The sequence below is a fragment of the Sus scrofa genome, chromosome 1 (genome assembly GCF_000003025.6).
Source record: "Sus scrofa isolate TJ Tabasco breed Duroc chromosome 1, Sscrofa11.1, whole genome shotgun sequence".
Lineage (NCBI taxonomy): Eukaryota > Metazoa > Chordata > Mammalia > Artiodactyla > Suidae > Sus > Sus scrofa.
In genome coordinates, this window is record NC_010443.5 from 100342040 (window position 1) to 100369082 (window position 27043).

At 44.6% G+C, this 27043-nt stretch overlaps 1 protein-coding gene across 4 annotated transcripts; it reads right to left on the reverse strand.

Annotated features, from left to right (window-relative positions):
• Positions 1–26316, reverse strand: MRO (maestro). 4 transcript variants are annotated; one of them, XM_021100314.1, is made up of 8 exons: positions 26258–26316; positions 20142–20269; positions 11704–11800; positions 9996–10142; positions 8806–8988; positions 3877–4032; positions 2754–2861; positions 1–2420 (listed from the first exon to the last, which is right to left on the reverse strand). In XM_021100314.1, exons 3-8 carry the CDS (start codon positions 11794–11796, stop codon positions 2367–2369), a joined length of 741 nt encoding a protein of 246 aa, XP_020955973.1. In that variant the 5' UTR covers positions 11797–11800; positions 20142–20269; positions 26258–26316; the 3' UTR covers positions 1–2366. The 4 variants fall into 4 exon arrangements, with proteins under 4 accessions (XP_020955973.1, XP_020955918.1, XP_020956014.1 ...); XM_021100259.1 differs by lacking the exon at positions 26258–26316 and adding an exon at positions 20542–20812; XM_021100355.1 differs by lacking the exon at positions 26258–26316 and having other exon boundaries at positions 20142–20814.

Consider the following 27043-nt stretch of genomic DNA (forward strand, 5'->3'; position numbering starts at 1 on the left):
ACAGAGACAGCAATGGTTTACTGAACAGAGGATCATACATAAAAGTCCTGGAGCAACACCCTGTGTGTGGCCAACAGTCCAAAAGGCCAGCAACCTTCACTACTCAGGGGAGAAGGAGGCTCCTATTAATAGGGTGAACTGAGGTCAGGAGGGCTCATCAGCTACCGGGGGCTAAGTGAGCCTTAAAATTAAGAGGATTGGATGGTCCTGTGAGTGAGGCAGGGGCTAGTTGAGCAGGGCACACACAGAGTGCAAGAGGACAGCCATCTTCAGTGGCCTGACCATACAGTTGGGCTCCTCAGTTCTCCTCTACACGATATCTCCGTGTGCTAAGCTTGGTCTTCCTTCCAAAATGGAGACTTCAGTCATTCTTCTTCATTCCTGGTCATCTAGCTTCTGGTCAGAGCTTCAGTCATTCTTCTTCATTCCTGGTCATCATGGCAGCTGGCTTCACCCAGAGTACAAAAGAGAATGCTGACAGGGCTCTTAAAGCATAACGTAGAACTGGCACATGCACTTCCAGAACATGCTAATGGTTAAAGCAGGAGAGGTTTACACAAGACCATGATTCATGGGGGGCTGCCAAAGCAACCGTCTTAAAGTCAACAGTCTCAGAGTCTCAAAGTCAGATAAACAGCGTCTTCCACAATTGTAATCAACCAAGGAGCACTAAGTGCACCAATGTTTGTACTCTAGAGCATTTAACCTGCCTGCCCCACTCTATACCACCACCTTTCTAAAAGCTAGTGGAATGCAGTCATTTCTCATGCCTATCACTGATCTCTCAACAGAACTGCATCAGATTCTGTACCTGTCTTGCAACATAGTTTCAAACAGGCCAACCTGTGGAAAGGAAGAAGGCTATTAGCTCAGAACCATCCCACCTGCACCTGAGCTTGTGTCACTCCCAAGAGCTTCTGCCATCAAGTACCCAAATTTCAAAACAGGAAGAAACCACATTCATGCCTGGCTCCAGCTGTCCCGTCTGCCACCTCCCACATCCTATCTCTCCTAGGCCACAGCTCACACCCTATCTGTGTCACATGGTCCTGTCTCTGGAGAGCCAGGGTGAAAAACTGAATTCCTAGTTCTCACACTGACACTAAAATCCTTCTGAAGCATTTATGACCCTCTTGTGTTTTCCTTTTCAATACTGGACACAGTCTAGATATGACCCCAATGCCAAGTACAGTAGTAGTATTAGAATTTCTAGGAGAAGTCTGGGAAGCAATCTGGTTAGAAGGACTATGTATGAGATTTTTCTTGAAACTTTTTATAAGAGTAGTATGACCCCACTTTAACTAGGAATGATCACCAAAAATTTGATGTAATCTTGATTAATAAAAATTTATGCTTAGCTCATAAAGGAAATAAAAACATGCACTTAGTACATATAAAAGCAAAAGTCAACTGAGTCAAAAAGAGAGGTGGCAGGTTTTTTTAATTTATTTTTACATTTCTAACCATTGGTTAATTATTCCAAAACAAGGCAGTATCACACCATGATTGACTGTAGGCTCCAAAAGTCAGGGTTTGAATTCTGGCTACCTCAATTACTGGGTCATCTTGGGCAAGTTACTCAATTTCCCTATGCCTTAGTTTTCTCGTCTACAAAATGAGGATAGTAATAGTATCATTCTCCTAGCATTGTTATGAATATTAAATAATACTTGCAAAGTGCTTAGAGAGCGCTCAGTAAATTACAAACATGCTCAATATATGTCACTCATTATTATTACTCCAGACATTACCATCAGCTTGAGGTTTTCCAAAACGTTTCATCAATTTCTTTCTCTTTGTTAATTCTTGTTTGGAATAATCTTGGAGGCAATGACTGCTGAAGACAATGAGAAGCTAAAGATCCCCCTCCACACCACCTTCTCAGTTCCCTGGCCAACTTTAAATAGGTCTTGCCAAGAAAAGGTATTGATAGCAAATAGCAAAATACCAATGGCAGATTTAAACAAAACAAACAAAAAAAAAGCTTTAGAAAACAGTTATTCTCCTAAGCCTTAGAAATTAAAAATAAAATTTAAAATAGGTGACAGATAAAAACTCAAGGAGAATAAAGCTGACAAATCAGCACTTTAAAAACATGTACTTTAAATGTTTTAAAGACAGGGTGTACCTTTCCATTAAATTTGCATGGGAAGAAAACAAGACACAGAAAAGCTATTTAGAATTTACTTTGGATAAGATTATATTAACTCCACAGTGTTATCTTTGCTATCAATTGCTCTCCCAACAACCCTTTTCCATCACAATCACAAGAGGCAAACGGAAGCATCTGAAGAGTTAAAAGAGGGGGGTATCAGTCCCCCTCCCCAAATGGGCGCACACAGAGCCATCTCCCAGCAACCCTGTGTTTAGAGAATTTTATTTGCATAGAAGAACTGCAGGAGCTCTGGATGACAGTGGATCTGAAAGAAAGGTATAAAGGTACATGTAAGGGAGGGATTCAACAAACCCCTCTAACTATGGACGGTGTGGGCAGCTGTCAAATACAGAGCAGGAGCCTAAACAACCTTCAGATTCTCAGAGGAGGTGGCATGGTCACCTGCTTTAGCTAATGAGCTAACCTGGAACTGCCGCTGTAGTTTGTGCAAAAGTCTCTGGGCGCTCTGCCATTTACAGTGCATTACGGGTCAATGGAAACATCACTGGCCCAAGTCCTTTTGTGGGGTCCACGCCCTGGGGTACCCAACCACCTTCTGCGTGAATCCCTGGGAGCCCTTCTGCCTGTGCTCACTCACCAGCTGCCAGCAGAGTTTAGGGTTCACTTGATCCTCTTCGCTCCAGAAGCTGTATTCCTTCCTTGGTCTCAGATACGGAGAACAGGCTTGAAAAGTTGTTTTGCAAGCCTGAGAGAAATATTACTCTCTTATGTTTTATAATCTCAAGGAAAAGGGTTGCACACTATCTGTGGTGGGGGGCCATTGAGAGTGTGACAGTAACTTCCGGGAAGTTTGAACACTTGAGCCTTAAAGGATTTATGTTTATAAGATGACCATGCCTATAAATGGCAGCGGGAGGGTGGGGGGGAGGCAAAGCTTTACAGTTTAACACAGCCCACAGCCCTTGTCATCATTTCATCAAAAGTAGAACTGGAGGAGCTCCCCTTATAGTTCAGCAGGTTAAGGACCTAACATAGTGTCCATGAGGATGCGGGATTCGATCTTTGATTTTTCTCAGTGGGTTAAGGATCCTGCATTGCTGTGGCTGTGCAGGCAGCCAGCTCCTAGCCTGGGAACCTCCATATGCCGCAGGGGAAGACCTAAAAAGAAAAAAAATGGAACTAGATTCCTAAATTCAATCTCAACCTCAGCCTCCCTCCCTTCCTCCCACACCACCTTAAAGAAGACAGGTGACTTGGTAGAACCCTTTGATCCTGATGATTTTGAAACCCTCACCTGCTCCAAAGCAGCCCTGAGGTTGATCCAACCCTGTTAGGACACATTTTCTCCACGAATAAAACAAGAGTTTCATAGGACACTAAGAAGCCTAGACCGGGGAATCTGTATCAGGCATAGTGCCAAGAGCTAACTGCATGTGAACAGCTATCCATCCTCTTACAGGCACTCCTGCCCACAGATTAACCCAGCACCCCAGCACACCCCCTGCCCCCATTACCCTGAGTGTGTGGAGCACTGACAGGAGCTGGGACTGGGCAGGTGGGGCCAGAGCAAATGGAAAATAACACTCCTGCTCAGAGAGGGAGAGAAACTATCTGCAGAGGAGGCCTCTTCTCCTGGATTCACATGGACACTCCCCTGAGCATCCATAATGGAACTGGCAGGACCCTAGGGCCTGGCATCGCCACTCCCTTTAGGAACCGCCCAGAGGTTTCAGCAGTTGGCTAGAGAGTCGCAGACTTACCTTGGCAACCTGGGGATTCCGATCCTGTAAGTGGGTCAGGAGGGAATCTTGAGTCTGCTGCACCTGACGGGTGAAAAATCTCTTCCACTTCCTCCCAGCAAAGGCCGCCAGTTGCCCAAACAAGACAAAGGCTGAGTACCTCAGGCTGTCATTTTCCTGTGGGTCCCCCAAGAACAAAACAACAAAGCCAGGTCATTACGGAAAGTCAAGTGTCTCAGAGAAGAGCACAGCCCTGGTTCCTTACTTTGGATTACAGGGGGGCCCTCAGAGCTAGTCCAAGGCACTGAGCTGGCAGGGGTTGGGGGACACAATGAGTCTGCAGTGACTCTCCCCCAGCAGAAAAGAGGGTAGCCTGGGGGCCATAGTGCCACTCCCAGCCTCTCAGCTTTCTCCCTTATTTAATGTTTTGGAGACCGAGTACATTTATATGCTTCCAAATTCAAAATACTCAAAAAGCTTTATAAAATCATAAGTCTCCTTCCTACTTCTCTCCACTTCCCATCAAATTTCCCTCCCCATAAAGTCATAAATTTTATGTGTAGGCCTCCAGAAAATTAAGAAATATATATACATACATTACATTACATGGCCCTTTCTCACCTTTTACACAAATGGAAGGGAACCATCCCACCATTATGCACATTGACTTTTCTTCCAGCCATCTATCTGGGAGCCTTTTCCTTATCAATAATAAAGGGATTTTTTTTTTTTTTTTGGCTGTATCATAATTCACTCAACCCATCCCCTGCTGATTACTCCCAGCATTTTGGCGAGGCCATTTCTCCTTATTTTGGTCTGAGTTTCTCTCACCTGCAGCAGAAATAACAGGTCTGTGTCCTCCCTGATACCTGCCTGCTTTGGGTCTGACTCACAAGTTTGTCCCCCAACTGCATGGCAGTGGCTCTGCTCTTCCTCCCTTTCAGGTGAGACCAGGTAAGACCTGGTCTAAGGATCTCCCTGCCCAGGCGAGGAGCCAGAGGCCCAGGGCATTTCAGTTATTTTCCCAGAGTCACACGGCAGGAAGCAGACAACCAGGGTCTTGACCCAGTCTTCTAGTCATGTGAAAGGATTTTCACGTCCATGTTTCTTGATCCTGTCCAGCTCCAGGTGAACCAGAAGGAATTAGACCGGGCCTCCTCACCTAGACCTGGGGGGTCACAGACACTCAGCAAGACTGAAGACCACAAATCATTTTATGAAGGACTTAAAACAAGTTTCTATCAACATAGTATTGGAAGTCCTAGCCACAGCAATCAGACAAACAAAAGAAATAAAAGGTATCCAAATTGGAAGAGAAGAGGTAAAATGGTAACTGTATGTAGATGACACACAATATATCGAAAATCCTAAGGACTCAACCCAAAAACTACTCGAACTGATCAACAAATTCAGCAAAGTAGCAGGATATAAGACTAAGATTCAGAAATCAGTCACATTTCTGTATACTAACAATGAAATATTAGAAAAAGAATATAAAAATACAATACCTTTTAAAATTGTACCCCAAAGAATCAAATACCTGGGAATACCAAGGTAGGTAAAAGATTTATATGCTAAGAATTATAAAACATTAATCAATGAAATTAGAGGATTCAAAGAAATGGAAAGATATTCCATGCTCCTGGGTTGGAAAAATTAATATTGTAAAAATGACCATACTACCCAAAGCAATCTATAGATTCAATGCAATCCCTATCAACTTACCCATGACATTTTTCACAGAATTGGAACAAACAATCCAAAAATGTATATGGAACCACAAAAGACCCAGAATTGCCAAAGCAATCCTGAGGAACAAAAACCAAGCAGGAGGCATACCTCTCCCAGACTTCAGGCAATATTACAAAGCCACAGTCATCAAGACAGTGTGGTACTGGTACCAAAACAGACAGACAGACCAATGGAACAGAAGAGAGAACCCAGAAATAAACCCAGACACCTACAGTCAATTAATCTTCAACAAAGGAGGCAAGAATATAACATGGGAAAAGGACAGTCTTTTCATTAAATGGTGCTGAGAAAACTGGACAGCTGCATGCAAATCAATGAAACTAGAACACACCCTCATACCATGCATGAAAATAAACTCAAAATGGCTTAAAGACAAATATAAGGCAAGACACCATCAAACTCCTAGAAGAGAACATAGGCAAAACATTCTCTGACATCAACCTTACAAATGTTTTCTCAGATCAGTCTCCCAAAGCAACAGAAATAAAAGCAAAAATAAACTAATGGGACCTAATCAAACTGACGAGTTTTGCACAGCAAAGGAAATATAAAAACAAAAAGACAACTTACAGAATGGGAGAAAATAGTTTCAAATGATGCAACTGACAAGGGCTTAATCTCTAAAACATACAAACAACTTATACAACTCAACAGCAAAAAAGCCAACAACCCAATTGAATAATGGGCAGAAGACCTGAATAGACATTTCGCCAAAGAAAATATACAGATAGCTAACAAGCACATGAAAAAATGCTCAATATCCCTGATAATTAGAGAGACGCAAATCAAAACTACCATGAGGTACCACCTCACACCAATCAGAATGGCCATCATTAATAAGTCCGCAAATAACAAATGCTAGAGAGGGTGTGCAGAAAAGGGAACCCTCCTACACTGTTGGTGGGAATGTAAGCTGGTACAACCACTATGGAAAACAGTATGGAGGTACCTTAGAAAACTACACACAGAACTACCATATGACCCAGCAATCCTACTCATGGGCATATATCCAAACAAAACTTTCCTTGAAAAAGACACATTCACCCACATGTTCATTGCAGCTCTATTCACAATAGCCAAGACATGGAAACAACCTAAATGTCCATTGACAGATGACTGGATTAAGAAGATGTGGTATATACACACAATGGAATACTACTCGGCCATAAAAAAGAACAAAATGGTGCCATTTTGCAGCAACATGGATGGAACTAGAGACTCCCATACTAAATGAAGTAAGTCAGAAAGAGAAAGACAAATACCATATGATATAACTTATATCTGGAACCTAGTACATGGCACAAATGAACCTTTCCACAGAAAAGAAACTCATGGACTTGGAGAATAGACTTGTGGTTTCCAAGGGGGAGGGATTGGGATGGATTGGGAATTTGGGATTAAGAGATGCAAATTATTGCCTTTGGAATGAATAAGCAATGAGATACTGCTGTGTAGCACCAGAAACTATATCTAGTTACTTATGATGGAGCATGATAATGTGAGAAAAAAGAATGTATACATGTATGTGTGACTGGGTCACCTTGCAGTGCAGTAGAAAATTGACAGAACACTGCAAACCAGCTATAATGGGGAAAAAAACATAAAATTAAAAAAAAAAATTTAAGCATATGTGATACATACAGAAACTGCTTCAGTGTTGCACTTTCTTCGTTGTGCTACCAGTGCTGTGTGTGTGCATGTGTGCCTGTGTCTGAGTGATTCAGTTCAACTAATGCTTCCTAAGACCTGATTCTCCAAAGCACCACCTAAGTCTGGGAGATGGACAGAGATGTGTGAGGTGGTGCCATCCCTGGGGTGTCTGACAATCTTCTGATGGGGATACAACACAGATGGGGAGTGACGAGTGCTGGGACAGGGAGAAAACATCAAAAACGGCTCCCCATGAGTGTTCCCAGGTTTCTACAAGCCAAAGGCTTTCTGATCAAAAATTATAGTCAACCTAAGTTTAAAGAATGATTCTGGAGTTCCCATCGTGGTGCAGTGGAAACAAATCCAACTAGGAACCATGAGGTTGCGGGTTCGATCCCTGGCCTTGCTCAGTGGGTTAAGGATCTGGTGTTGTCTTGAGCTGTGGTATAGGTCACAGAGGTGGCTCCGATCCTGCATTGCTGTGGCTCTGGTGTAAGCTGGCAGCCATAGCTCCAATTTGACCCCTACCCTGGGAACCTCCATATGCCGTGGGTATGGCCCTAAAACGCAAAATATAAAATTAAATTAAATTAAATTAAATTAAATTAAATTAAATTAAATTAAATAAATAATTGCATGGCAAGCAAGCACTGGACATTAAGACTGTGAGTCCAGAGGGACGTGTAGACACTTCTGAGAGACACTGCTTATATCCCAGGGAAGACTGTCATCCCAGGGCAAAGGTGCTCAGTCTCTAGGAGTGAGAGGAGAGCCTAGTGTGCCCTATGCTCCTCTACAAGCACCTAGTGTCAGGATTTCAGGGTTTCCCTTCCTCCTACACACCTGGCTCACTCAGAGTTACTTCCGGGGACTTAGGTGTGGGCGATCACGTGAGATGCTCTGTGAGTAAGAGCAAGGTCCACTCCCTGTTCCACAGGTCTGGTCTTTCTGTGTGTAACTGGGCTGCAACTGCTGAGTGTGAAAGGAAGGTGTCTCAGAGACCTCACACTCTCTGTACCAGCACCCTTTGGCTCAGCCTGCCTTGTCTGCTGGCAGTTAAGAGTGGGGGCCCTGCTCAGAGGGCCTGGTTTCACTCCATGTGAACCTAGGCAAGTCACCCAGCCTTTCTATGCCCTGGTTTCCACATCTATAAAGTGATGGTGACAAGGCCTGCCTCACAGGGTTATTGTGAGGGTTAGCTGAGCACATCCATGTAAATCACCTAGCACTGTGCCTGGCACACAGTCAGGGCTCACTAAGTGCAGATGACTCTGATGTCACATTTCTAAGAGAGCACTGACTACATGTGGGCATCAGCACTAGGTATCCATACTCGCTTCCCTACTACAAGGAAACCTCCTTGAGGGGTGGTGATGGGATCCTATACTTCTTTTGCATCTTCCACAACCCCCAGCACAGAACTAGTCTCCCAACAAGATTTTTTAATAAATAAGCAAGTAAGAGAGGCCTTATTTTCTGAGCAACCCACCACCCAAGGCCCACATGTGACTTTGAGAACTTGAAACCTTCCTGTGTTGTCTCACATACATCATCTAGCAAAGTCCTGGTCTGAAGGGTGACGTCTATGAAGAAGGGCCCCAAGCCTTTCCCCTGGATCTTGCCCAGGATGATGGTCAGGGTCTTCAAGCTCTCATGGACGACGTCAGAACTCACAGGGTCGTACAGTCCATGCACCAGCAGGTCTAGGACAATCTTCTTGTACTTTCTCACCTGTGATCAAGGTGTGGAAAGCATTAGTAGCACAGGAATTGTTCCTCATGAGTCAAAAAGCAACTAGTCTTCTCATCGTCCAGGAACCTAGGACTTGGACTAAGAGACGGTGGCTTTCTTCAGCACCTGCTGCAACAACTCCCATCAGAATACAAATGCTACCATGAACCTGACCCAAGAGCCCAACTTGGTCTTTGGAAGGAGCACCTAGAACATAGCCTGTGGGTGGATGAGGTGGGGAGGGCACATCATGGAGGGTGGTGGATCTGGATGATCCATGGATTGGGGGCATATTGGGGACCTTTACAGGGATAAGACGAAATGGTCACTGATGTTGACAGATGCTGAAGGAAGAAGTGGGAAGAACATCTTTTACTAAACAAACATAAATTGTTAGAAAAATTAAATCCACCAGAGGCTGGTGTCCAGCCATGTGTTCATCCTGCCTGCAGCTGTTGCCCATGGCTAAGGATACCAGGCAGGATGACCCTAAGATAACCCCAGATGAGTCACGCGCACTTTTGTACAACCGTCTTCCCCTGAGTGCAGAAGGGGCCAGTGAGCTGCTTCTGGCCCAGCAAAGATGACAGTGGTGATGGCTGTCATTCCATGGTTCCTTCACTTTATACAAGACAGAAGTGGGGGACCTCATCTGCTGGCCTTGAAGAAGTTGCTGCCATGTTGTGAGAGGGAAGCTCCCAGGAGCTGAGGGAGGCCAGTCGGCAAAGAAAGAGGATTTTAGTCCTACAACCAGAAGGAACTGAATTCTTCCAACAGCCCTCCAAGCTTGGGAGAGGACCTTGAACTTCAGAAAGGATTGCAGTCTGGCCCACACCTGGATGGTGGCCTTATGAGACCCTGAGCAGAGGACCCAGCTAAGCCATACCTGGACCCCTGACACAGCAAAACTGCAATCTAATAAAAGCCAGGCCCGTGGGGATCACAGAGCAGAGGCGACTAATATTGAAGCACCACTTCCCAGTGCTGGGGACCCCAGGCCAGCCTACCTTGTCCGGGGTTTCACAGGCCAGGGCTCCCAGGCCTCTCATGGCCATATGACGCTTTTTAACACTGGGGTCCCGGGCTCTCTCTGCCAAGACCAAAACACCATTCTTCAGAGGCTCCCGCTTCTGGAGCTTCAGTTTCCAAGAGACCTGGGTGGCAAGTCAAAATTGTATTGATTTAGGAGTGTTCAGAGTCACTCATACCCACCAACAACCCTAATCCCTCCCTCCAAAGAAAATCCTGTGTTGTCTGCTTAATTTTACTCTGTCCTCCCCCACTTAAAGACCCCTGACTTGTGCTGGAAATATATTGTTTGATCTACATAATGAAGAAGTGGATGAAGAAGAGGAAAGGGGTGGAGAAAATAATGCAGAACTAATGTTGAGATAGGTTTGGGAGGATTATGGAGAGAGGTGCCCTAGGGCAGCTGTGGGTATGACAGAGCTGAGAAAAGGGAGCTTTAGAAGTGTTACTGTCACAGTTCCCATTGTGGCTCAGCAGTAAAGAACCCAACTAGTAGGCATGAGGATGCAGGTTCGATCCGCGGCCTCACTCAGTGGGTTAAGGATCCGATGTTGCCATGAGCTATGGTGTAGCTCGCAGACAAGGTTCAGATCTGGCATTGCTGTGTCTGTGGTGTAGGCTGGTGGCTACAGCTCTGATTTGGCCCCTAGCCTGGGAACTTCTATATACCATGGGTGCAGCCCTAGAAAAAACAAACAAAAAAAAAAATGAAAAAAAAAAGAAGTGTCACTGTGATCTGAGAACAGGGATTTTAAACAGGACAGGGTAAGCTCTGTCCCTCCATCCCAAAGAGTTTCCTTGACCCTCTTCCTCCCCAGCTCTTCCCCAGGTTTCTGCTGTACTTTCTGTGTAAACCTGGACAGATGTGTCTATGCTTGTTCACTCCAACTCCTCTCCTCCAGTCTCTCTTGAACCTTCTGCAATCAAGATGATGTCATCCAACCCCCACTCCCTGCCCGAAGTGTAACTAAATCCCAGGGTCATCCTCACTGCTCCTCTTGCTCAACATCTCAGCATTTGACACAATTAGCAAAGCACATCTGTAAACATTTCAGGGCACCTGAAGGATGTTCTATCCCAGAATGCAAGCATCTGAGCAATTGAGATTAGGAAAAGAAATGCATAAATAGTGCAAATTGGGAAGCACTGTGTGGCTGATGCAGAAATCTGTACTTTAGAGACTAAACTCTAACTGCAGGGCAACAGATGGGCTATTAGAGCATTTGAACCCTGATACCATGAAAGCCCTAGTGTTTTGTCCATCACAGGACATAGCAATATGTGCTGGAGTCAGAACCAAGAGGATGCAAGATCCAGACAAGATCCAAGAAAAACCCACCTCCTCGCCATCCTTAGTAGTTGGGGGAGGTGGACAGGGCTTGCTGGAGATGAGACCCACAGCCCTATTTGGTGTTTGGTGATTAGCAAGTGTCATCAGTATTTCTGAATATTCACTGCAGTTCATTCTATATTTTTATTATTAAGTTTACAGCAAGCCAAATTCTTCCGCACTCATCTTCTTGTTACTCTTTAAACATACTTTCTGTGTTAAAAGAAATGTCATCAAACTTTTTCCAGAAGAAGGAACCTCAGTGGAGCCAGCAGAACTAAGGCAGACAAGCAAGCACATGTATTATGAAGTGGCTGCTGATAAGGGACATGTGTTCCTAATAATTTGTCTCAGACCTTGGAAAAGAAAGACATCATTGATTTCTTCTTAGGCTGGGCAGTGGGGATGGAAAGGGGCTGGCCCAACATTCTTCTCTGTGTTTGGTCCATGGAACTAAAACAAAACAAAAATCATATGAGCCACAAATACGCTCTGAAGCCTCATCATTGACAAGCATTGTCACACAGAGCCCTGTGCCAGGGTAAGAATATAAAGAAACAGCATCCCTGAGGCCTGTCCTCCAGAACCTGCCACCTTTATCAAAAGATAAAGAGCAATACCAGAGTTCTTGTCATGGCTCAGTGGTTAATGAATCCAACTAGAAACCATGAGGGTTCAGGTTCGCTCCCTGCCCTTGCTCAGTGGGATCCGGCGTTGCCGTGAGCTGTGGTGTAGGTTGCAGATGCGACTCGGATCCTGAGTTGCTGTGGCTCTGGTGTAGGCCGGCAGCTGCAGCTCCAATTCGACCCCTGGCCTGGGAACCTCCATATGCCTTGGGAGCGGTCCAAGAAATGGCAAAAAGAGACCAAAAAAAAAAAAAAAAAAAGAGCAATACCAACATCACTCATCATCAGGGAAACGCAAATCAAAACCACAATGAGGGGAGTTAACACTGTGGCTCAGCAGATAAATAACCCGACATAGTGTCTAAGAGGATGTGGGTTCAATCCCTGGCCTCACTCAATGGGTTGAGAATTGGGCATTGCTGCAAGCTGCAATGTAGATCACAGATGCATTTCGGATCCAGTGTTGCTGTGGCATAAGCTGGCAGCTGCAGCTCCAATTCGACCCCTAGCCGGGGAACTTCCATATGCTGCAGGTGTGGCTGGAAAACAAAACCCCTCAATGAAGTATCACCTCACAAAGTGCACGGTCAGTCAAAGACTGCAGCGAGTTAGGACTTATTCTTTGAAGAACTGCGTGGTGAGCAATTCTCTTTGCTCTTCTTTGTTTACAATATATACAGTTTGCACTGTACCATATGTATATATTATTTAAAATATATAAGTAAATACAGCTTGCAAAGTGATTCAGATCTGCAGCTTGATTGGAGACCCACTAGTGTAAATCAGGGCTTCTCAGACTTTAATGCGCCCTTGAATCACCTGAGAATCTTGTTAAAATACAGATTCGGACTCAGTAGGTCTGGAGTCAGGGGAGATTCTGCCCAGGTGACACCGAGTACCATACTTTGAGGGCAAGAATGTTGGGAGCGACTAGAGATAAGAGGGAACAGTGGGCTGGAGGAGCTGGTGGAGATGTTCTACTGAGAGTGGGTGAGCTTTAAAGGAGAGGGAGAAGCCTATTTCCCCTTATTTTTTAATTGAAAAATAAGGCTACAAGAAGTATCAAAGGCCAGCTGTGAAGGACTAACTGCTAAAGAGTTTAGTTTTAATTGAATTTTGTAGATAAAAGTGAACGAGTGATTTTTGTTTTTGAGATGAAATCCATGTAACAATTATTTTAACAACATTGTGCCATCACCACCTCTGTCTGGTCCTAAAACTTTATCATCACTTCAAAAGAAAACCACAGACCCAATAAGAAATCACTCCCAATAGAGTTCCTGTCATGGCTTAGAAGAAACGAATCTGACTAGTATCCATGAGGACACAGGTTCAATCCCTGGTCTCAATCAGTGGGTTAAGGATCCAGCATTGCCTTGAGCTGTGGTCTATGTTACAGACACGGCTTGGATCTGGTGTGGCTGTGGTGTAGACTTGCAGCTGCAGCTATAATTTGACCCCTAGCCTGGGAACTTCCATATGCCGTAGGTGTGGCTGTAAAAAGAAAAAAAAACAGAAATCACGCCACATTCTGCCCCCCCAACCCTACATCCCTGGCAACTATTAATCTGCTTTCTGTCTTTAGGACCTTCTAGCTGCTTTCTCTTGTTGTGATGTTTTTGAGGTTTGTCCATCTCATAGTATGTATTAGTACTTCTACTTCATTCCTTCTCATGTCTGGATAATGTGTGATTATTTGGAACTGCCACATGCATTTATCTATTCATCTGTTTATAGACATTTGGGTGGTTTTCACCTCTGGTTACTGTGAATAATGCTTCCATGAACAATGCTATACAAGTGTTTGTTTGAGTATCTGCTTTCAATTCTTTTGGTATATATCCAGGAGCAGAATTGCTGAGTCATGAAGTAATTCTATGTTTAACTTTTGAGATACTGCCAAACTGTTTTCCGTGGTGGCTGGAAACTGTTTTCCACAGTGGTTTTTACATCTCCACTAGCAATGTGCAAGGGTTCCGGTTTGTCCATATCACCAATGGTAGTTATTTTCCAGTTTTCAAAATTATTCTTATGACATCCATCCCAGTGGGTGTGAAGTGTTGTGTCATCGTGGATTTGCTTAGCACGTCCACCAGTCTCTTTTGTGTGCTTGTTTGTGGTTTGTATGCCTTTTTCAAAGAAATGTCTATTCAAATCCTTTGCTCATTTTTAAATTGGGTTGTTTATCTTTTTGTTTTTTTGTAGAGTTCTTCACATATTCTGGATGCTAGACCTTTATCAGATGTATGATTTACATTATTTTCCCCCATTCTATAGGCTGTATTTTCACTTTCTTGATAATGTCTTTTCATGCACAATAGTTTTTAGTTTTGACAAAGTCTAATTTATTCTCCTTGTTGTTATTATTGCTCAAGCTTTTAGTGTTATATCTAAGAATCCACTGCCAGATCCAAAGTCAGGAAGATTGACCCCATGTTTTCTTCTAAGATTTTGATAATTTTGGCTCTTATACTGAGATTGTTAATCCATTTTGAGTCAATCTTTGTGTATGGTGTGTAGAGGGCTCCAACTTCATCCATACCATTGACTTTTATTTGCTGTTATGTTTTTTTTTTTTAATTTTTTTAGTAGGAGAAATGACAGACAAGTAGCTGCAGTGGTTCTCAACTGGTTCAGAATCACCTACAGAAATTTTAAACACTTTTTCTTTTTTTGTCTTTTCTAGGGCCGCAGCTGCTTCATATGGAGGTTCCCAGGGTAGGGGTCTAATCAGAGCTGTAGCCACTGGCCTATGCCACAACCACAGCAATGCTGCAACCTACACCACAGCTCATGGCAATGCCAGATCCTTAACCGACTGAGGGAGGCCAGGGATCAAACCCACAACCTCATGGTTCCTAGTCAGATTCGTTAACCACTGAGCCACAACAGACACTCCAGTTTTAAGCACTTTAATGCCCTGTCTACACCCCAGACCAAGTCTCTCATCATCTCTGGAGGTGGGCCCAGGCATCAGTCATTTTTAAAACTCCCTGAGTAATTCCAATAGGATGACCAGTCATCTTGGTTTGCCCAGTGACATTGTGACTTATAAGAGGTAACATATTTGGCCTAGGTCCCCATTCCTGACACAGATCTCCTAAAACCCTTGGAATTTCTTAAGGATTAGAGCCATAAAGGCATCTTCTGTTATGTTAATTAGGTGACCCTAGGTCACCTGAGGTTGGGGCTGGTTGCCAGGGGAAACAATCCAGTGATTAGAGGGTTGGAACTTTCAGTCTCACCCCCTCTTCTCCTGGAGGGAAAGAAGGGCTAGGGACTGTGTTCAGTAATCCGTAGCGAATGATGGAATCAATTGTGCATAGTTAATGAAGCCTCCTCCCAGAAGTAAAAGGATGGAGAGCTCTAGATTGGTGACCACATGGAGATGTAGGGAGAGTTATTACTCAGAAAGAGCATGGCAGCTCCTTACCCTTTCTTCATGTCTCACCATTTGCATCTTTTCCAACTGGCTGTTCCTGAGTTATACAGCCTTTTATAATAAACTGGTGATTCGGTAAGGAAAATATTTCTCTGAGTTTTATGAGCGGCTCTAGCAAATTAATTAAACCAAAGGAGGGGTGTGTGTGGACCTTCAATTTTTAGCTGGTTGATCACAAACACAGGTGACAATCTGGACCTACAATTGGGCTCTAAAATTTGAGGAGGGGAGGGGCTGTCTTGGAGGATGAACCCTTAACCTGTGGGGTCTCACGCTGTCTCCAAGATAGTGTCTGAATTGAATTGAACTGAGTTGAGTTGAATTGAATCATAGGACACCTAGTCAGTATCCAGTGAGAACTAGAGACTTGATTGGTGCTGGGCAAAAAACACACCTTTGGAGCTTGGCCTTGAGGAGTTTCGGGGACATGGGACTCACAGTGCTAAAACCAGGGAAGTCCTGGGAAAACCAGGACAAGTTGGCTATTCTTTTGGAGTTTCGAACTTATTTAAATGCAGGTGACTGACAGAACCCAGTTCTGATAAAACAGCTGTGCTTTGGAACATGACTCTGTTTGACCTGGAGGTACATGAAGAGGTTTCTCTGTCATCTTTGCCACACATCCCCCCCTCCACAGCTTGTGTCAGCAATGGTCTGTCAGAAGACACTCAAGAGATCCATTAAAACACCGCTTCACCCCGTCTCTCTTCTTCATCTCTGGCCAGCAGTCATCCCCTCACCACTGCATTGAGGTACTCAAATAAAACCCGGGAAATTGTACCCTTACAAACTAGCAAGGTTTTTTTTGAGTAAAAAGGGTGTTCCTATAAGCTTAATAGTAAGACAGTGGTTCTCACACTGAGAGCACATCAGAATCACCTGCGGGACTTGTCAGACCACAAACTACCAGACCCACTCCCTCGAGTTTCTGATTCTCTACACCTCAAGCAGGACCCAATAATCTATCTTTGCAACAAGCTCCCAGGTGATGATGGGATGCTGCAGGTCTGGGAACCACACTTTGAGAACCAGCATCAGGAGAAAGAAAGCACAGTATTACTATGCAATTCCTCTCCAGAATGAAGGGTTTAAAAATTCACACCAAGGCAAAAACCACATTTGGTTGTTTCTTTGGGGGCATTTCTGGACACAATGGAACCTGCCTCTCAAGTGGAATGCTCTGGATCTGAGCTGACAGGTGCCAGACAATGCGTATGGGAAGCTGAGAAGCAGCAAAGCTCCCTTGAGCTGAGGGTGGCTCCGCAAGGAGGGCACAGGCCTCCTGAAAAAGCAGCTAGAGTGCCTGTTTTGAGGCATAAGAAAATCATGCCTGAAGCTTCTCTCCATTGGGAAGCAAAAGATCCCTGTCCTTTGCACTGGGCACTGATCTTCTCCTGCAGGATTAGCATAGCAGCTGAGGGCTTTGGCCACCCACATCCCCTTGTCCAGGCCTCAGAAGCCAGGCATCCTGCCTTGTCACTTTTTTTTGTTTGTTTGTTTTTTAGGGCCGCACTTTCGGCATATGGAAATTCCCAGGCTAGGAGTTCAATCAGAGCTGCAGCTGCCAGCCACAGCCACGGCAAGATCCCGGCCACATCTGTGACCTACACCACAGCTCACAGCAACACCAGATCCTTGACCCACTGAGCAAGGCCAGGGATCAAACCCACATCCTCATGGATACTAGTAGGGCTTGTTACCACTGAGCCACAAGGGGGACTTCCTTGCCTTGTCACTTCTTAAAAGGCATACCTAGGAGTTCCCGTCGTGGTGCAGTGGTTAATGAATCCGACTAGAAACCATGAGGTTGTGGGTTCGATCCCTGGCTTTGCTCAGTGGGTCAAGGTTCCGGCGTTGCCGTGAGCTGTGGTGTAGGTCGCAGACGCGGCTCGGATCCTGCGTTGCTGTGGCTCTGGCGTAGGCTGGTGGCTACAGCTCCGATTCGACCCCTAGCCTGGGAACCTCCATATGCCACAGGAGCGGCCCAAGAAATGGCAAAAAAGACAAAAAAAAAAAAAAAAAAAAAAAAAAGGCATACCTAGAATTTTTAGATCACTGGAAGGCTCTCAAGCAGAGCAAAATAAATGAGGACTAAGCACCCTGCATGGAAGATTTAGCGTGTGGTTAGAAAAACACAGGGCTCCGCTACTGCCTCTCACCTCCCCATCACAAGATAAAAACTGATCTAGTTCAACCTCGAGTTGTCAGGGCTCATCTCCACCTTTGGAACAGGGAAAGCAAAGCATTTCTCACCTCTACAGCTGGGCCTCTGAACTGGAATCCCCTGGAGAGCTTGTTATAAGCGCCAGGCCTGCCCCATAACTTCAGAGTCAGAACCTCAGGGAGTGCAGGGTCCAAGCTCTGCCCTTTTTCACAAGGTCCCTGGTATCAGCACATGCGCTGGTGTAGAGGAACCTCTAGAATATGCCGCAGGAAATTAACTAACTCCAGAAATGGCATGCTCCACTTACCTGAGGCCACATGGCAGGAGTCAGCCTGGAAGTGACGACATCAGGGGTCAGAGGGCACAAGAGGGGGAAGGTCAGGGTTTTTGCAGAGATTGGGGAATGGAGGGCATTTATTTGTAAGTACACGGAATTTCTCTTTTAAAATCAAAGTCACATTGAGCTGTACACACCTCTTGGATATTATTCTTAAAAGTTTGCTTGAAAGAATAATTTCAAGTTAATTCACATCTGCAGAGCCCCTCACCTGAGCTTTGTCTCTCCTGAGATGGCAGCTTCTTAGAGCCCCCCTCCCCAACACGCTCTGCTGCCCGCCTGCAGCGTTCTCCCTCCATCCTTCTCTTCCAGCAAATTAAGTCCTTTACCCCAACCCAATCAGACAGCAGGGTTGTTTCCAGCTGTTAATACAGGATATCAGAGAGGAACGGTGTAAACAAACTCCAAAGAAACAGAGGGTATGGATTCAAAGATTTCTTAGATGTTCATAACTCAACCTACAAGCCCACTTGCTGATTTTTCTGGTGAGTTGCTCTGGTCTTCCCAGGTGCCCCGTCTAGTGTGACTGAGTCCAGGAGGCCACCTGGACACCTTGAGCCCAAGGAAGTCTCCGCTTGTAGTCTCATTCATCCCTGTGCATGTTCTTCAACAAATCCTTCTCCCTCTGGGAAGTCCTTCCTTCTGTGCTAAAGCCCTGCCCCCAGTGGTGAGTTTTTCTGTCCCTGCAGCCCTGCAGCTTGGCTTCTTTGCCACGTTGTGGTTCTACCTGGTCTTCCTGAACAGACATGGATTTGGGGTGGCTTAGGTGAGTTCTGTACTTTATGCTGACTCCTAGATGCCTGTGCAAATTTAAATCCTCTTGACTCAAAATATTGGCTTTATAGTCAATAACCCTTTTACTGATTGAAACCAAAAGCTATATCCTGAAGGCTGAAAGTACAGAATACTTTGACCTCATCCATAAAGTAAGGGAAAGAAACTGTTAGATTTCTAACAATCCTTCCAACACCAAACTTATTAATGATAATAGTAATGTTAACAGCTACCATTATTGAACCACTACAATTAGTACTCAGTATACACTGCAGGAAAAGCTCTTTCACTTGACCTCTGCTTCACCCAACTTGTCAGGTTAACCATATTCCACAGGCCCTCTGTGAATGGCATTAATCACTGCTAACTTCTGCTCCACCAGATTTCACATGCTTCAGTTTACAACGGCTGTATTTATTGTCATAACTGTGAAACAAATACTACAGAAACTGATGAAATAGGAGTACACAAAGAAAGGAAGTTGCTTCTATGAAAGCAAAATTGAATATTTTGGAAGGATTCAACAATGAGAAGCTGCTAAAAAAAAAAAAATGTTATCCAAATTAGAATTTGTGTGGACAGAGGTTTGGAAACAGTCTTAATAATCTGGAGTGATCTACTGGAATTGGAACAACTGAGCAGAAAGTGATTTTACACGTGTCTTCCCAGATGTCTTTAAGTTCTCACTACACTGAGAGAAACCAAACCCAGAACTCATAGATGAAATATGCATGTGGCTTATACAAGAAAGATAACTCAAAAAAGGTGAATGAGAGGACCTTTGTTCAAAGAAAAGGGCATGGTCCTACATTAAAGATGGGGACATTCTATATTTGAGGTAAAATATTTGAGGGATGTGTCATGTTTTATAATCCTCTGCTTTAACCAACTTCTTCCATAAACTCTATAATCCAGCCCCAATCTCTCAATGAAAAGTCCTTTCCTGTATTTTTTTTAATCTATACAATAATCTTGAGAAGTAGGTTTAATTATGTCTGTTTTAGAGAAGGAGAAACTGGGGCTTAGAGTAATATAAACAACTCAAGGAAAGCAAAATATCTAGTAGTGGCAGATCAGAGTTGTAGACCCCAAAGTCTGTATTTTGCATCACTATGTTCTAAAATATATCCAACTCCTAGACGGTGTCCTGCCTGCTGACCAAGTAAGGACACACTGCATAGACACCTCAGTTTGAAACACCAATATCTTCCCTTCAGACCCCTCCCATCTAAACCTCTTAATATTACGATCTTAATATAATGATCTATTATCCATCTATTGATCATATATGGATTCACATAGTTTGGGGAGAGGAAAAAAACGGCTTCATCGCCATTGCGCACTACCCTTTTACAAAGAGAGTATCAACTCTGATGCAGCGACCACAGCGACATTCCAGGAAGGACTGGGAAACCCAGGTGGACCTTGGCCCAGCCGCAGCCCGCCCTTACCTGCGGCGGTCACGTGATGAGTGCGGTGGGTGTGGCCGGAGCACAGGTCCTGGGCGACGCGGAGATATGCAGTTCCGGGGTAGCAGCCAGATGGGATGACTCGACTCAATTTTCCCAGCCCTGAATTCCTAACATAGAAGAAGGGATATGAGAAGGTGAAACAGGGTCTATTCAGGACAGCGGGTCAACACAGAGTGTTGAAAAGTGAGACTCATACGAGGGGGAAGAAAAAAAGTTTAGATGTGTTAAAGTGGGGGAGGGGATTGTCCTCTGATTCCCGGAAGGTTGTTCTAGGTGAGCACTAGCATCACTTGTGCTCTTTACTTCCCCAAACAGTGCTGAGGTGTTTTCCCTCCTCTTTGCTGTGTTCCCTTTATTCGTCCTTCATTCCGAGTCCTACCCATAGTTGCTAAAGAAACTGCAGTTCTGAGGCTCTCTCCCCTACACCAAATGAAAGGGCTCTGCCCAGCACCGCTCCCCATACGACCACTAGATGGCGGCATCACTCAATGGACGGGTTCCAGTCAGCCTCCGCCTGCAGCCCTGCGGGTTAGGGCAGCATTTAATTTCTGGAGGGGACACTGTGTTCCAGGCCAGACAGCCTCCTTGTGACTGGTAGGTGCACCACCAGCCAGAGCTTTAACCATTGATGCGTCTTCCTGCCCAGCAAATACCATAGGTGGAATTCAGGGCTGGGAAAATTGAGCCGAAACACCTGAAACAACTGATTTAAATGCTCAACAGTTTAAATGATTTATTGTGAAAACCAAACAAAAAAAACCTGGTTATGGAGTTCCCGTCGTGGCGCAGCGGTTAACGAATCCGACTAGGAACCATGAGGTTGCGGGTTCGGTCCCTGCCCTTGCTCAGTGGGTTAACGATCCGGCGTTGCCGTGAGCTGTGGTGTAGGTTGCAGACGTGGCTCGGATCCCGCGTTGCTGTGGCTCTGGTGTAGGCCGGTGGCTACAGCTCTGATTGGACCCCTACCCTGGGAACCTCCATATGCCGCGGGAGCGGCCCAAGAAATGGCAACAATAACAACAACAACAACAACAACAAAAAAAAAGACAAAAAGACAAAAAACCTGGTTATAACAGTACTTACAGAACTTGGGGGCCTCCCTTCCCCCATCATGCCTTCTTCCCTGGACCCTCCACTCAAGCGCATAAATCTATTTATCAATAAAAAGTAATTGTTGGGGGTTCCCCTCATGGCTCAGTGGGAACAAATCTGACTAGTATCCATGAGGATCCAGGTTCGATCCATGGCCTCGTTCAGTGGGTTAAGGATCTGATGTTGCCTTGAGCTGTGGTGTAGGTTGGCGTTACTGTGCCTGTGGTGCAGGCTGGCAGCTGCAGCTCCAATTTGGCCCCCAGCCTGGGAACCTCCATGTGCCACAGGTGTGGCCCTAAAAAGACAAAATAATAGTAATAATAATAACAATTGTTGGGTAACTTAGGCAATGTGTATTTTTTTGTCTTTTAGGTTTTTTTAATGGTCGCGTCTCATGACATATGGAAGTTCCTGGGCCAGGGATTGAATCCAAGCTTCAGCTGTGACCTACACCACAGCTGTGACAATGCCAGATGCTTTAACTCACTGTGTGGGGGCTGGGGACGGAACCCTCATTTCTGCAGCAGATTTTTAACCCACTGCACCATAACGGCTGGTCATATGTCATGAAAAGAAAAAGTTCTGTTTTCAAAGCTCTAGGAGCTTATTGTTATGGTAATAGGTAGTGTTTATTAAGTAGTTCTATGTGCCAAATATTGGGGCAAAAATAAGAGACTATCTTGCTTGTTAGTTTATGATCCTCATTTTCAGAATAGGGAGACTGAAGCACAGCGATGACATTGCCAAAGGTCATGTGGTTAGTGGCAGAGTTAGCATTCAACCATAGCCAGGCTCCTATCAGAGCTTAGACACTTGGCTACGCTGCTCAGCATTGGGCAAGTTTGGGAACTCTAACCAGGAGACAGGTGGACAAATACAAACCAGAAACAAGTGGAAGTTCGGAAGAAAAAAGCAGAGGGAGAGAAAACCGATACCTTGAGAAAATAAAAATGAGGCTAAAACAAGAGCCTCTTTGGGCACACAAGAGCACCCAGGCAACCTCTGAGAATGCAATTCAACAAAGAAGCTGTACTGCAGAACTCAGCGGCTATGTGGAAAGAGGACATGGAGACATCTTGCTGCAAAAGGACGGCAATAAATGGACTAGAAGGGACACAAGGTCCAGAAAGGCATTTTGGTTTTGTTGTGTGATTTTTAAATAGAATAGAGCTTGGGCACATTGGAAAGCAGTTGCAAGGGAGACCTAAGAGATGAGTAGTGCAAAGACTGAAAAGTGGGTTAGGAAGCAGTTAAAGGAGGGGTCAAGGGGACAGGGGACAAGATTAGCTCTGGGGAGGAGGCAGAGAGATGCCCCCTCTTTGTGCCTGAACCTGGGAGACAACTGCAGAGATGAGGATCTGTCAACATGAACTGACAACGATGAGCAGGTTCAGTTCATCCCAGTCAGCCTTCATCTTCTCAGGAAGACCAGAGTCAGTTTATCTGCCAACAGTGGGAATGAGACTGGACAGGTCATATCCTTGAACTGAACAATCCATGTAGTACTCAGGATGACCAAAGAGCAGATAAAATTAAACCAGGGCACAGAGGCAGCTGGAGAAATAAAATCTGTGCTACAAGGATAAGGATTCTCTGTCAAGTCTCACTGGTGACCCAGGACTGAACTGTATCCCTCCCACGGGCACAGAAACACAACAGATGAGCTATTAATGACCCCTCAGGTGTAACGTTTCTTTGTATTCATGTGTTGAGACTTTTGGCAGAGAAAGCAAATCTTCTTCATTTGCCAAAGGGGAAGACCAAAGAGCAGACACGTTTTCCTCTTTGGCTTAAAGCTGCAGAGAAAATCAGGGTACCAGCAGAACTGGTACCCAGGAAACTTACGATTCAAATTCAGCCCTGTTAAACACTTCCCATCAAGGGAATGGATATAGCAAACGGCCCCAGATTCCCAGACACAGCACAAACTAGGGAAGCATCCAGACAAGGATGTGATACCAAAAGAACTAAGGTCCTCCTAACACGGCCTTAAAACACAACACAGTTCTGGGAATTAGAGAGGAAGTTTCTTTGATAAGGTCTTTTGTTTGTTTGTTAAATTTTACTGGGATATAGTTGACTTACAAAGTTGTATTGGTTTCAGGTGTATAACAAAGTGAATTAGTTAAACATATCCATTCTTTTTTCCCATATAGGTTATTACAGAATATTGAGTAGATTTCCCTGTGCTATACAGTAGGTTCTTGTTAGTTATCTATTCTTTATATGGTAGTGTATATCTGTTAATCTCATCCTCCTAATTTATCCTTCTCACCTCCACAGTTTCTTCCTTGGTAACCATAATTTTGATTTTGAAATTTATAAATAAGTTTTATAAATAAGTTCATTTGTAGCATTTTAATTCAAGTCCTCATATAAGTGATATCCTATGATTTGTCTTCCTCTGTCTTACTAACTTCACTTAGTATAATAATCTCTGGGTCTACCCAGTTGAAAATGGCACTGTTTTGTTCTTTTTTATGGCTGAGTCATGATCTTTGATAATCAGATTGCAACAGATTGATATAGTAATGAGTTGATGTCCTTCACATACTGTAGTTACTTAAGTTTATTGTTTAACAACTCTATTTTCACTTTCAATTATTATTTCCTTATTGTCAGAGGTACACTGGGCTGATGCCTCTGGGAAAATCAAAGAGGGCAATTATGTAATCTGCACTACTGACCAAAAAAGCAACAGGCAGAACTCAATCAATCAGCAATTCACTTTCAATTTAGACTTGGGAAATGACAAATAGTAGTCACTGATCAAGATAGGTCTGGTTTTCAGAAGATCCTTCTTCTTTTGGCTGCATCCATGCCATGTGGATGTTCCTGGACCAGGAATCAAACCCATGCCACAGCAGTGACAACACCAAATCCTTAACTGCTCAGCCACCAGGGAACTCCAAGATACTCTTTCCTTGCTCTTCAAGAAACTTCTTTCAAAGGGGTGGTTTTTAGTTTTTTCCCTCTCATATTCTTTTAGGAAATACCCCCCAGGTCAGGGCAAACCCTCTCTTGATTTTCACTTCTAACAAATAAAATTGGCTGCCTGCTTGGCCACAGATTAGGAATGTCAATTTCTCATTCATTCATTCCTCATCTTTCACATGTTTATGGAGATCCCACAGGGGGCGCTGTGCCCTCCGGAGACCACTGGGAGAGAATGTGAGACCTGGTCTTTTGTGTCCATAGGAGTCGCTAAGGGCCATAGCGAGGGGGTGACAAAGAGCAGTCCATCGGGACATCCTTCATCAAGGAAGGCGCATCTGCACCTGGGCTTAGTTTAAACTGGGAAACAATTTAGCCAGGAGAGACAGAGAAGAAAGGCATTCTAGGAAATAGGTGGACAGTGGGTGTGGGGGCCCAGCTGGAGGACATTGGATGAGCCAGGTAATCTTGTGCTCCCCAAAGTCCTCCACGAACCATCCCCACCACCACCAACCGCCACCCCCGACCCCCTGGCACTGACAGCAGGTGGACATCCTCTGGGAGGTTCTTCTCAAATGTCAGCCCCTGTTGGCCCCTCACTCTCCTACCTATCTGATTTATTTCAACACAAAGCAATGGTGTTTTTTGTCTCAAATAATATTTGAGACTTTATTCATGTTATTGAATTAAGTAGATGCCACAGGGAGAGGCACCAGGTTTATTCCTCATCCTCATATACCCTCAGGCACATGGAAGCAGGCGCGTCCTGATGCCCGGATGGGGAAACAGATCGAAATGTCTTCAGTTCTACAAACTATCATCAGAAAGCTGCTCCCAACCATTTCCTTGTCAAGCCCACAAGCCCCGGCTGTCCTATTTTCTGTTTTCCTGACTTTATTACTTGACAATCATTATTAGTACTGAGATGCAAGAGTATGTTCAAATTCTTCCCAAGATGATCTCTGAAAATAGTCTGCTATTCATTTGACCCAGCAAGCCCACAAAATCATGCAAATCAAGAGGCTTAAATCTGTATGTTCACTGCCCAGACCGTCAAAGTATGTACATCTGAAAAGCCACCATGTCTCGAAAGATGTCATTTTGCAGAAGCTATGCGTGCCCCTCCATGCTCACAATGGCAGAATGCCCAAACCAAACAGTGGGGCTCACCCAGGGTCGGCGGCCCCAAAAGAGTGGTGAGTTTTTGCTGCAAATGCTTAAAAATACAGAGAGAAATACTGAACTGAGCTGTTCTGATGTCAATTCTCTCTGGTCATTGAGCTCATCCAGGAGAACAAAGCCCCTGAGATGTGCCTCTGGATTGATAAAGCTCATGGTCGTGAGCTCTGCTGTGATTCTCTCTACCACCTTCCAGTGAGGCCTACTGAAAAACGGCAGATGGTTGCACAGAAGAAAAAGATATCCCAGAAGAAACTGAAGAAACAAAAACTTGTGGCGCAGAAGTAAATTCAGCATAAAATAAATGCAAATAGGGGAGTTCCCATTGTGGCTCAGAAGGTTTAGAACCCAACAGGTATCCATGAGGATGCAGGATTGATCTCTAGCCTCAATCAGTGGGTTAAGGATCCGGCATTGCCGCGAGCTGCAGGCAATTGCTGTGGTTGTGGCATAGGCTGGCAGCTAAAGCTCCAATCTGACCCCTAGCCTGGGAACTTCCATGTGCTGCGGGTGAGACTAACAAAAAATGCAAGTGGATAGTTCCCTGGTGGTCTAATGGTTAGGATTTGGCACTTTCACTGCTACACTCCAGGCTCAATCCCTGGTCTGGGAACAAGATCTCACATTAAGCTGTTCCATGCCATAGCCAAAAAATAATAATAATAAATAAATGCAAACAAGTTTTTTTTTAAAGTTCGAGTTTAAACACCTTTCCTATCTGAGACATTACCCCCACACCATCACCAATACCTCTACTTCCAAAAATTAATCATAAACTTACATAAACATTTTCTAGCCCAACTGGCATAATCTATAGCAATCAATGAATTGTGTTGAGCTACAATGTTTAATAGAATGTTGAGCCCAGAGAATGTTCTGTGCTGTCTTACCCGAGCTAGGCGAGGAGGCTTCTGCCTCAGGACTCATCCTGATGAAAGGCAAAGTGATTACCCCCCAGGAATGTCACTGTCCTTTATACAAGCGTGGGGCCGGCTGTAAGTTGCATTTTGTCCTTGAACATGAAACATAGAACAGATTAGTAAGGGAAATACATAATAAGACCTTTTTAGGCTATCTGCTCCTGATAATTGCTAGAGATTCATTACAGGCCATGCCGTTTTGCAAACTTTGAAGATTCTCGTGTTAGTTTCCTGTCTCTGCAAGGGCCCAGGGAGAAAGCTACACATGCTTTGCCATGGAAGAGTAATGGATCTATAGTCGGCACCATGAGGGGCAGATTGAGCCCACGGCCAGGGCCACATGTCATCTTGTCCCTGCTTTTAACATCCCCAAGCATTTTCATGCTCTTTGTCCGACTGTCCCCTGAAGTCCTAGGAAGGGGGTCATTCTCATGCTTCTTTGACAAGTAGGGAAACTGAGGGGCAGACAGAGTGAACTGGGGACTTGCCCAGAGTGTCAAAGCTGGTTGATGGGACTGGGCTTCCTACCTTGCTTTTTATTTATTTTTTATTTTTATTTTTTTTATGGTCACACCTGCAGCATAAGGAAGTTCCCAGGATAGCGGTCAAATGGGAGCTGCAGCTGGGGCCTACTCCACAACCACAACATCCTCGGATCCGAGCTGCATCTGTGACCTACACCACAGCTTTCAGCAATGGCAGATCCTTAACCCATCAAGCAAGACCAGAGATTGAACCTGAATCCTCATGGAGACC